We start from the raw sequence: 12,747 nt of genomic DNA on the forward strand, positions 1-12,747 counted from the left end.
TTATACCCACTTGGGATATATGTTTGGAATCAAGGACATGAATCAGTTTTATTATTTGTTTCCCTTTTTGAAATTTTTGTGTTCTTTGCGTTCCTTGGTTCTCCTTTCCGCAAACTACTATAGTATTTGTTGTCTCCGTCGTTCCCTTTGTGTCTCAGCTCTTTCCTCTTCCACTCGTAACAAATTATGTGCTGACAGGAAAGGGATCTCTCCTAGGAGATCATACACCATTGGTGGCACTGAAAGTTCATTGCATACCGTACCTTTAGGGATCGTTCTCTCACAGGCTTCCCTTTGTACGTACTAATCAGCTGCAACTTCCCAAGCCGTTACCAGATCACGTGTCAACTGATCTTCCCTAGTTATTTCCTCCTCTTCCCCGTCACTATTTGTTACTTGGATGAGCAGTACAAAGGACCTTTCCATTACTCCATCCTACCGACCTCCAAGTTCGGATTTAGGCAACAGCGCCAAAAATGTAGAGTGAAAATATCACTCAAGTTCATAGAGATATGCTAATCATACAGAATAATGTAATTGAGATACATATGAAGTAGAACACAAAATGTACCATTCATACCATAATACCAGTAGGCAAGGGAATGATTTCTTTATTAATACCAAAATCAACCTGAGTACATTGACAATATTCGAAGTACTTATAGGAACGGTTGGTTAAGAACCAACCAACGCATTCCCTTACCTCCTAACTACCCAGCCCGACTAGCTTTGTCAAGAACAAAACATAATAGTTTTATTCTGACTACAATTTTCCAAGTTTGAAGGTGTATTATTTTAATTAGTCTCTGCCAAGGAGGGCCAGCTTGTACAGAGGTATTGCCAATATGCCTCTAAGATGAGTGCAACACCTGTTGATATTGGAAGCAATCTAGAAAGAATTATAATTTTCATCTGTAATGCCATGGACCCGATTTGGACATAATTAAGAGGGCAGTATTTAATAAGCAATAATCAAATTCCACTTATGGAACCACCTAGGAATTCATCCATGAGGACCAGCATGGACGAGATGAAAGATGAGAATGGAAATACTCTTGCATGATTACGTAAACACAAATCAATAGTAAATAATCACCTCTAAATAATTAAGTCAGCTCATGGTAGCCTAATGTTTAGACCTTGTTGTCTAGTCGAGCGGTGGATCGATACTCTATTACCAAGATGCTTAGTAGCTGAACCGAGTGCCCATGTCTTTTTTCGGGTAGGGAGGGCCTTTCTCAGTTGAGATTGTGTGGGGATATTTAAGAGTCCGCAATTGGAAGGTTAAGCCCTTGATAATATGCTTCTTTCCACAAAATGCCAAAGCTTGCACAAGACAGAGATACAATCTCAAATTGAAGAAATGTTAGATGGTTAATATCGTTTAATCAGTAATCTCCTTAAATCAGTTTCCTTTTTAAATGTATTAGACAATTAATGAAATCAGTTAATTTTCCTATTGAACATGAAATGTGACTGCATGTAAGAGATAGACTTACTTGATGCTTGTTATATCCATCCTTAATTCATGTGAATATAAATATATACATAACTTTTATTTACTCTAAATTGTCATAATTAGCAATGGGGAAAAGGAGATGTTACAGTGGTTTTGTTGCTCTAAATGGTCTTGTTTATTACGATACAAAGGTATAACTTTTGTGCCCTAAGTGGTATGTGTGGACTAAGCTGTGTTTTGCAGGTGGTACTCGAGGCAGATTTCAGATTTGAAATTTAAGGTATTGCAAACTTAAAATCCTCAATTTAGTTTTATTCGATTTTCCCTTCAATGGTTAGTTCAGATATTTCAGTTAAACTAGTTGTAACCATTAATCTCTTTCACATGAACATGTAAAATAATTGTTTTAACTGCCTTCCTTTGCTCATGAATACAAAATGCATATGTCTCAATGATATGTATGCATCAAATCAAATGATGGCTCATATTTCTTCTCTCCTCTAAAGATGGTTCAAAATGGGAATGAAACATTGGTTATTATCCCACTCCCCCCCACACAATGTAAAATTCCCATTCTTATATCATTGAACAGTTTTACATCTCATCAAATATGGTCCCAATTATAGGAAAAAAAGGCAATCTAATGACGAGTGAATTTGCCTACTTCACTAGAGCTGCTAAGAGCTAAGAACTTTCCTTCATGAACTTAGATAACTTTGTTTGATTCATCTTGATTCTTAGTCAAGGTACTAGACTGAGGCCTAGTCCATTTTGTTTCAAATTCTTTCCAGAACTGAGTGTCCTCTTCTTGATTCCGTCTGCACCAAAACTTCAGTTTGGATGAGTAATTATATGGCAAGATGCATTAGAGCTGACTTTGAATGGCTCTGATACTGTGAAACATATATTATTCAAATATTATATTGATACAATGTATATCACTACTGCAATATGTAGGCTTCATTAACTCAATCATCTCACAATTTTGGATATAGCTTTTATAATAAAGATCTCCATATATGGCACAATCAGATAGGATGCCTCCAAGAGACATGCCCAAGACCTCTTTCTAAGCACATATTGTATACTTAATAATTGATCATTATATTTGTTACCACTTTTATCAATTATTATTGTTCTCTTAATAATTCGCTGTTATCATCAGTGATCATAACTAATCTTCTTGCAAATAATAGATGATTATTAGCTTTGATGAGTCAATGCATGTAATATAGACACTGAGTGTATAATATACAACTAGTGTTGATATGTGTAGTTCATTGTGGTCTTATATTGATCTGCTGTGTAATCACTCTCCAATTTGTGTTTGACGTCTTGCTTAATGTTTGCAATAACCACTGCATTCTTTGATGTGGTCCTTACGATGCTATAACTAACTTATGATTGAAGTTGCCTTATGTTCCAGATTAACTTTACATTCTAAAAGGAGGTCCAATAGAACATAGATAAGTCTGAATATACAGCAGATCATTGATATCAGATTGATTAGTTTCCTGATGATTGAATTACGAATTGTATGTTTTCACTTGACCAAAAAAAATAATAGATGACCGCTCAATTCTTAACTCATAACCAATATTTTTGGTAAACCCATTTTCAACATGTCTTTATCTCTATAAGGATATTCTTCCTTGTAATTGTCAGACCTTGTTATCATTCCCTATCATTCTCCTTGTGATATATTCTCAATGTTGATGGCTGCTTCTGAGTAGATGATGACCTTTGTTTTGATTATTGTATTCTCTGTCTCATGCATTCAAAAATCAGATGACCTTCATTTTGTAACTAAATCCTCTATCTCATGCATTTTTCATATGTCCAATGACCTTCGTCTATAGTTTGAACTAATGAGACCCACTTTCTGTAATAGCAATAAAATATAATACCTGAGTTCCTCCAAGAAATTTGATTACTTTTCTTGGGGTGTAAATCTGTATATTGCTTTGCCAACGATCTGAACTAGTAATACCTGACTGAGTGATCACTAGATCTGTATGTTTGTAGAAGCGTTTTTCAAGGTAATTTTCGCACTACGAGGATCTTAATTAGATCTAAATCATTCTCAGGCACTCCGAAAGGGATTCTAGAATGAGTCTCAATTCTCCAGACATGTTGGTTACCTATGTGTCGGATGTGATCTTCACAAGTCATAGAACAACTTTTCTTGTTCGATGCTAAGCATGTATGGTCCGTTTACTAGATGTTTCATCTCCTGTCTCCTCTTTTTGTTGATGCCCAGTAATCGAATCTGATATCAACAATAGCTTATATTAATGGTCACCTGGATTATGATTGCAGAGCATACCTTATATCTGCCACCATATATTAACAGTCTGAATTAATAGCTTTGAAATATAATGTCTTTGTGGTCAAATATGAGAATGCTACGTTTTGATTGGACTTGTATTTTCCTTGGATTTCATTATTTTTATTGTTATCGTCATCTTTCAACAATTTATGTCTTCTGACTTGAACGCTATCATAGATCCATTAACACATGTTGACTTGGATTATCACTTGTGAATTTTGAGTTTGTTCCTTCTTATGTCTTTGGCATGTTAGGAGCACTTCTTTTGCAATCTGTATTTCTCTTCAATGCTATCCAATTATCGCAATTATATACCACAGGTGTTGAGTTATTATTAGCAAGAGTGTCCATATTGCATAATGATATTGTTCCTTTCCACCAATCTTGAGGAATTTCATGGAATCAAACCTACTGCCATCTTTAATTGTATACAAAGCCTATACCAGCATTTGGTCCTTCAGAAAATATTCAATGTCAACATCTTTGTATATTGATGAACAATCGCAGCCTTTATAAAATGAGGATGTCTCATGTAGAATTGTGTATATAAGATATATCGCACCAATAATAAGTTTCTTCTTCAGTGCCAAACACCATATTATATTTTTCTAGCACGAGTAGTGAATTCAGTCATACAAACATAATGATAAGCCAAATTCATGTGACTCATCGCCTCTACAATGAATTTCCTGATGTATGATATCTCGTTGAATCTGCTATGTTGAGATAATTTATAACCACTCAATATGATATGACCCCGTCATTTTTAATATTAATTTTAAATGTTGTTTCGAATCCCTCATTATTTCTTTTTCACACATCAATGTGTCTCGATGGAGGAACACCGTTGATCTATTGAGATTTGAGTTGTAATTATTACCAAATCTCTCTTGAAGAGTGGTTTTAGTTGTTTGGAGTTCTACCTCAAATCTTGCCATCACTCTTTAGATAGAACTACCTTATTTATTTTTTATGTCAAGTGCTCAATAAATGAATTGATCGCTATTATATAATTATAATGTGCAAAATCCAAGCCACTATTATTTCTTCTATCGTTTATTCCTTATCTTACACTTGCAATATGGCTCTGATACCATGTTGAGTTTTATAGGATTGTTTTTCTACAAATTAATAACAGTACCATTTATTTATGTGTTCCAAACGCAAATTTGAATGTCATATAAATATGAGAAGAGGAGACATGTCTCTATATGGTAAATTATAAGTTAATCATCATTAGACAATATATTAACAATAATATATATAAACATGATTATATGTAACATATATATATATATATATATATATATATATATATATATATATATATATATATATATGAGAGTTTGTTTAATAGATGATCAACCAATGACCATAGAAGGATTATCTCTAGGTCCATTCAATCCAACTGAAGCTACAACATTAAATGAAAGACAATAATGGGTTGCAAGAAGAATAATTGAAATGGGGTATTGATGCCCTTGCACCTCATATCAAACATATCTTCAGTGATGTCAATGGAGAGGGTTTTCTTACATCACCTCCACAAAAGCAAGGTAATAAATAATCCATCAAATTATTGCACAATTATGATCACCTCCCCTCCCTCCTAGAGAAACTCAAAATAAGCAGGCAAGCGGAAAGAGAAGAGAAAAGAGCTAAGGGACAAACTACTTTCAGACCAAAATGGTTTACAATTGATAACAATGTTACCCTTAGATTATTGGTTAGAAAAATATGGAATTACTCAAGGTGCTTGGGCCTTTTTCTGATGCGTAGACTTTAAAACAAAGTCTTTGGCACAATACCCTGTGAAAAACTTTGGGATATAATGGAAAAATTGGAAATTCCTAACAAGCTTAGACTTGCCATACGTAGACTTTATAAGCAAGTCAAAACCAAAATCAGAACCATAAATGGAATGATAGAATGTTTTAACAGTGGTATTGGTGTCAAACAAGGATGCCCGCTCTCTCCAACTTTATCTAGGTTATATATTGATAAATCGGAAGGATGGCTAAACAAGACTAATGGAGATGGAGTTCAGCTAGCTAAATATGTGATAAAATTACTTCTTTATGTAGATGATCTTGTTTTAATTACTAAAATAGCTGACAGATTAAGGGAACACTTTAAGGCGTTTGAAACCTTTTGTCATTAAGTAGGGATGCAAGTGAACACTGGCAAAATGAAAGTGATGATTTTCTCTTTGAAAAGAGATAAGAAGACGCAAAACACTTTCCTTTTCGAAAACAATTCTTTAGAGAAAGTGAAAGAGTACAAATACCTCAGGATCGATTTTCACAACAAAATCAGCTGGGAAACATGTAGGGCAAAAAGAATTCAAGGAGGTTGGAAACTGTTATATTCCTTTCAAAATAGATGTAGGAATGCAAAGTTGTGGGATTGGAAAACCAAAAAAATGTTTCCTGGTTCGTTGGTCACTCCGGCAGTCCTTTATAGGTGCAAGATTTGGAAAGCAGAATGTCAAATCAGAAATGGAGGCATGTAGAAAGAAGACAAAAACATCTAATCATCAGCAGTCTCAAAATTAAAATTGTTATCCATTATGAGATTTTATTGGCCGAAATAGGTATTCTCATTAAAGATTTCGGCCATGGTCTAGGTGTTAAGCTACTTAAAGAAAACTCAAAGTATGGAAAAATTCCAAAGTAATGAGAATCGGAATGGGCAAGGCCAAATCAAATAGCGAACCGGCCATGAATCGGAATCGAATCAGCCACGAATCAGCAAATTTAAGAAACCCTTTATATTTGGTAACTGATTTCATAAACCCTTTATCGCTGATTTGATTCACCGATTCACAAAACATCATTTGGCTTGAATCGAATCTCCGAATCGCATGAATCGTTGTGATTCTTGTTACTATGGGAAAAACACCATAGGCATAAGTTGATTATGAATGAAAGATTTGATAGAAGAAGAAGTCGAAGCACATGGATGAAGCCAAATGTCAAATGGATGAAAAAAATGGAATGTTTACATACAAGTACGTCCAAATAACAATGAGGAAATAAAAAAGTTTGTGAGAGAAAAATTCAAGAGCATCATTTGGTCAACAGAAAAGGGGGCATAAAAAGGCTACTATGTCAAAGAATATAACCCCATGGGAGACTATGACGAAAAAGCATGTGTATGAGCAAATATCAAATGAAGAGAAAATATATGTTTATAGCTCAATTAGGATTAGGTTTCACCATGTGAGGTGCAAGACAAGTAGATGGATAATACCTAAGGAAGACTGAGAAAAAAGGATATGCCCATTCTACAAGGAGTGGTGTACACAATGACATTTCATTATGGAATCCCAACCATACAATGACATCTGTTCCAGTTAAGTACTTTATTCAAAGAAACCAGAACAGCAAACCTTACAATAGTGCAAGGCAGGGGAGTCCCCAAAGGAGATGTCCTAGCCCCCAACTATATAACCATGCAATGGAAACACAACAACAAGAAGTAACAATGCAAGATCTGATACCAAATCATAATAATATATTCATAAAATATAACTGATTACATGCAATGTGTCGGCCTATAAGGCCTTCCCGGTTACGGCCAGATACAAAGCAAGTAATAGTTCTACAAGATCCCGCAAGATCCAAACCCAAACCCTAGCTAGTCCAGATCCACACTCTGGTAGAAACCTCCAAGGAAGATCTCAACTTGAGCTCGCAAGCCCACCAAGCATTCTCCTTGTTTTCCAAGCCACAGCTACTAGCCCTTCTCAAAATTCACTCTCCCAAGCTCCTCCTTTTCTCCACAATGGATCATTTATGCCTAAAGACTCCCCCCCCAACCCCTACTTATACCAATCTAAGCCACAAGTCGACCTAGAACACAAATTAAATACAAATACATAAATTAAAAGCCACAAGTCGGCCTCCTACAACAATTAAATTCCCAAATTCGATGTCTTAGTAAAATTGTGATATTTCCTAGCTCCGAATGAATTAGAACTCGAGCTTCGAACCGTAGGTAGAAATCTAGGCCTTCTTCAATCTTTGAAATTTTCATCCTTTAACTCATTGTGAAAAATTAGTTATACAGCCTGAAACAAACACCAAATTTCCAAACCATGCCGAGCAACCAAGACCATGCCGAGCTCCATAGACCATGCTAAGCTCCCAGTATTCACCAAGCTCCATAACCCTTAACCAAAATCCCTCTCAAACATGCAGGATTGCAAGCAAACCCAAGATGCTCCTACATCAAACCTAGTAATCAAAATTCATTGTAGAAGAGCAGATTTAAAGAAGAAGATACAAAGTGCTATTTAGGGGGTCACATGGGCTTCTTTGGCCTCGTGGACATTATTAAAAACTTTCATTCATTCAACCTTTAGAATGGGTTTTGCCTCTTCATTCTAACAGGCAGCTATATTTCAATTTTCATGTGCCTTAACGGTGGACTTTGTCCTTTCATTGGCACATTCTGCTATGTTTGAATTTATTAAGACATATGTATATTTAATTCTAATTGTTGCTGGCAAAGGAAGGTGTAACACCTAAAATTTAGGGCGCATACTTTTACGTCGCAATTTTTGGGTAAAATAAGTCATACAGTACCCTTTTCAAATATTTATATAAATTTGGGGTTTTGTTAAAAATAAAAGAATCCATCTCTTAAACCAATAATACTCCACTATGATCAACTGATGATGAAGAGAATAAACATATAAGGTAAGACTGGGAACAACTTATACCATCAGAGAAGCAATAAAGAAAGATGACACCAATCCCATAGAAGGAATGGGCGTTCTTGCTATTCATGTATCAGTATTGCTGACGACTGTAGATATTCCTAGAATATTAAGCAACTGGTAACATTATGTCCAGATAAGAAGCAAAGAATACAAAAAAGTATCAAAGATATATTATATTGGAGAGCTAAGAATCTTCATAATCAGAAACAGAGAATAAACAAAAATTATTAAACTTGGTAAACTAGATGGCGTGGATCCAGATTAGAAAGTAATGAACAGAAATCTTAATCAACTCCTTTAAGGAATGCATGCCAACAAACTTAAAAAGGAGGTCAAACAAGAACAATTGTCACAAGCAACCTTACAATGGGATACACTTCCAATATAAGAACAGAAATTACAATCATAAATATTAATGTTACTGGTTTGAGGTCCGGTTCAGGTAGAAGGATTTGGTCCACCAATACAGAAAAAGAAAAATTGGAGTTGGCCTCGTCCATACAAAAGGGGAAAACACCATAAATATTAAATATGTACATATTTTTACCAGAAAATCACAAATAAATTCAAATAACATATAACATAAATAAGATAAACATAACAACCATAATAGTTATAAAAGGTTGAATGGACTTCAATATTAGATTGTAAAACCATGGTCCCTTTTATGTGAGCATAAGGCAGCAGATAACATATTCCAAAGACATTCTAGTTTAAGACAAGCCTCATACCTACCAAAAAAGTGTATAATTCCAAAAAACATGAAAAAACAACATACAAAATAAATCACAAGTGATGACAATAATAACATCATTTTTATGCACATATTCATCAGCTTCCCCTGATTATTCTTTCCATGAATGAGAAACAGAGGAATATTGTTAATGACATATCAAATCCCAATGGCCACCCAACAGACCACTTGACAGAAAAGTAATGATGCAATGTCATTGAAGTCATGCCACAACCTCCTTGATCAGTGGCAGTAACAATTATGTGCAGAGAAGCCAATCACAAAAACAAAACAAAAAACAAAAAAAAAACCTGCCCAGACCAACAAGGAACAAACTGGGAATTAACTACTCCCTGATCCAGGGGTTTCCTACAAACAGGTACTTTAGATAAGTATCAAACACACCAAAGAAAATCCAGCATGAAAAAGATACTACAATTATCCTAAATATACATCATTAAACTATTAATCTAATATAAATTAAGATCAATGCAATAACACGGAAACACTCTTCCTACAGTACAAACAATTAATCAAAGCCCATGCAAACACAAAGATTCCAATCAATCTATAAGCACGGCATATTACCAAACACTTTGGAAGTTTAAACTAACCTTCTACACCAAAGAATCAAATTAGTCTTATGACCAGTATGACGATGGCAACCAGAATGCCAGCATACTAAAGCAAATCCAGCAAGAACAAAATACTCAAATCATCATAAATATGCATCATTAAACTATTCATCTAATATAAGTTAAGAACACAGGAACACTCTTCCTGCAGTACATTAAATAAATCAAAGGCCACGCAAACACGAAGATTCCAATCAATGTATGAGCACAGCACATTACCAAACGTTTTGGAAGGTTAAACTAACCTTCTACACCAAAGAATCAAATTAGTCCTATGACCAGATGCAATTTCTTTTACTCCATGACGATGGCGACCAGCATGCAAAACAGCATAGCCTGGATTATGGGAATACTCAAAAATTTCCTGCAAAATGGGAAATAGACAATTTTCATAATCAAGGACAGTTCAGCTGTTGCAGGTTCTAATAATTTATACTAACAGTGACTACTAAAACATCAGAGAACTAAAAACATGTTTCTACTGGCTGTCAATCAGACTAGGTATCCAAAGCACTGTTATAGTATGGGTATTTGTCAATTGCTTGTACTCCCACTTTTATCTTCATCAGGTCTGCATCTCTATGGGGGTCTCGCCTCACAAGTCTTTTTGTATTTAGCTTGCTCCCGGGGGCCTAAATGCTTTGAGATTACCTAACATCTCATTACATTTCTTTAGTATTGTGTTGAATTGGCTTTCAAAATATAGGAATTTTTCAACCCCAGTGCTTCTGTATTGTATTTGAGTATGCTCTTTTGAGTCTTCTTGACCAACTTTTGACTATCAAAAGACATTTAATTATCTTTATTTTTCTTGGCTATTGAAGATGCTAACAAATTCCAGTTTCTTTTTCGTCACATCTAATACATTGGTCAGATTGGTCTAAAGGTCCCTCCAGGTAATATCTACACTTACTGAGAACTGAGAAAACCAGTCCATGTCAAAAACTACATAGAACCTCTTGGCACATCAAGTGCTTATACCACAATCAGAGAGCATGTGGCTTGGAAATAATGAAAGCAGGCATCTCAAAGAAGGGAACTTAAAACAAACTATTTCAATTAAGATATTTCCCTTAACTCTCACCTCTGTGTCAATTTCATCATTGACATGTTCATCACAACGTACACCACGGAAAAAAAGCTCCCCGCCAGTAAATTGCTTTCCCAAGAAAACATTTAAAGTTACCTCTGAGTCATCCACATGAAAACCTGTAGACATTAGAAACACAATCAGGAATATAAATATCAAATTAACAATAACAATAAAACATATAGAGTAAAATACAGAGATGTTAAAAACAATATAGCCCATTATAAACTCATAAAATGCAAAATTCTATATTCCCAAGTCCATGCATATCAAATGTTTAATTACTGGAAGCCAAGGAAACCTATGCTCCATGGCATTTTGATAAGAGTGATAACAGGGAGCAGTAGGACAAATCTGGGAAATGCAGCCCAGCAGGATAATTTTTGGATATGGCAGTGTGTGTGTGTGTTGGGGGTGGGGGGACAGAAGGGGAGGGAGGTTAATCCTATAAAAAGATTGTTTGATAAACAAGGTTGAGTTTATCATGTAATGCAAATAGTTGTAGTACACAAATAAATCTAGGTTAACTAATTGGAAGTATATTTTTATTTTTAAACACAATAAATTGAAGAAAAATACTATTGATGAAAAAATTATCTAATGGATTATTGATTTCTTCTTTTTCTTCTTCTTTAATGGCATTACTTGATTCACAAATAGTGCCAAGGCTAATGGGATCAGTTGCACCAGTAAGATTCTCAGTGTCCAAGTCCTCAAATGCAGCAACTGCAAACTGAGAAGTAGAAGAATCCAAGTCTGTCTGCTCTGAATTTATATCTCACATCTTTGACTCCCCTTCTTTGTATTCATTCTACTTGTGTGAAAGGAGACACAAGTTGGAATGCACGTATACTAAGTTCTCTGCTCTTTTTTATTACAACCAATTGCACTTTATAGAGTGGATGAAAGAATGTGTGCTCCATTTTCTTTCTGATGCAGATGAATTGGCAACCTACAAAAACAAGATAAAGTAAACTTTTAAAACTAAATTAGTAAAGTCATAAAATTACTAGCAACCTATGAAGATCAAAAATATTAAAATTATAATAAAAATTACTTGTGATATAATTTTTATTGCCAGCGGCCGCAGGAATTGGAAATGTTGGCCATGGAGGTACCACCAACTATGAGCATCCTTCTTAAACTGATGACGAAGAGCATCAATACTTGGATTGTGAGCTTATCTATAATCAAATCTTGCATATCATCATCCAAAAAGAGTCTAGGAATGCTTCTTTGTACCCATAAAACACTTCTAAATGTCTCTACTGTGGAAGACTTCCCAGCGTATCATGATATTGTTTTCTATAATATTTTATTCTCAACCTTTTTGTAGCATAAGATTGAGTGAGTGAACTACACAAGGTGTCCAAAAGATATGTTGATATGATTCTCCAACCAACAAACCAGTAGCTCTACAATTCTTTGTGTTGTCCGCTATGACTTGAACAACGCTTCTAGATATCATTGTCTCAGTGGAAGAGATGAGAATATCAACAATTAATTGTCCATCTTTTACTTGTCCCTTACCATCCACAGATTTGAAAAACGCTACCCCTTTAGAGGACATTGCTATAACATTGATCAAGGGATGATTTTTTGAATCTTTCCATCCATTTGAAACAATGGATACCCCTGCCTCATTCCATGCATCTTTTATGGGCTTCAGTACATCCTCAACCCCTTTGACCTCTCTTTCGAACAAGCTATTGTGTCTCTTCTCATAATCGGGGTCCTATTAATATGAGCTTTGTTCCACTACAACAAGCAAATCG

The 12,747-nt window shown here is 35.0% G+C and overlaps 1 protein-coding gene across 3 annotated transcripts in view; it reads right to left on the reverse strand.

Moving 5' to 3' along the window:
• The window catches only part of LOC149553267 (2-oxoglutarate and iron-dependent oxygenase domain-containing protein CP2-like), a 252,525-nt gene that overhangs the window by 74,199 nt on the left and 165,579 nt on the right, over positions 1 to 12,747 (reverse strand). For all 3 annotated transcript variants that reach the window (XM_089788736.1, XM_089788737.1, XM_089788738.1), the window contains 2 exons: positions 10,967 to 11,091; positions 10,128 to 10,246 (listed from right to left, as the gene is read on the reverse strand). In XM_089788736.1, the coding sequence (XP_089644862.1) occupies positions 10,128 to 10,246; positions 10,967 to 11,091 (244 nt within the window). The remainder of the gene's footprint in view (positions 1 to 10,127; positions 10,247 to 10,966; positions 11,092 to 12,747) is intronic.

The sequence above is a fragment of the Cupressus sempervirens genome, chromosome 6 (assembly GCF_028749045.1).
Source record: "Cupressus sempervirens isolate cs-2001-9-10 chromosome 6, ASM2874904v1, whole genome shotgun sequence".
NCBI lineage: Eukaryota > Viridiplantae > Streptophyta > Pinopsida > Cupressales > Cupressaceae > Cupressus > Cupressus sempervirens.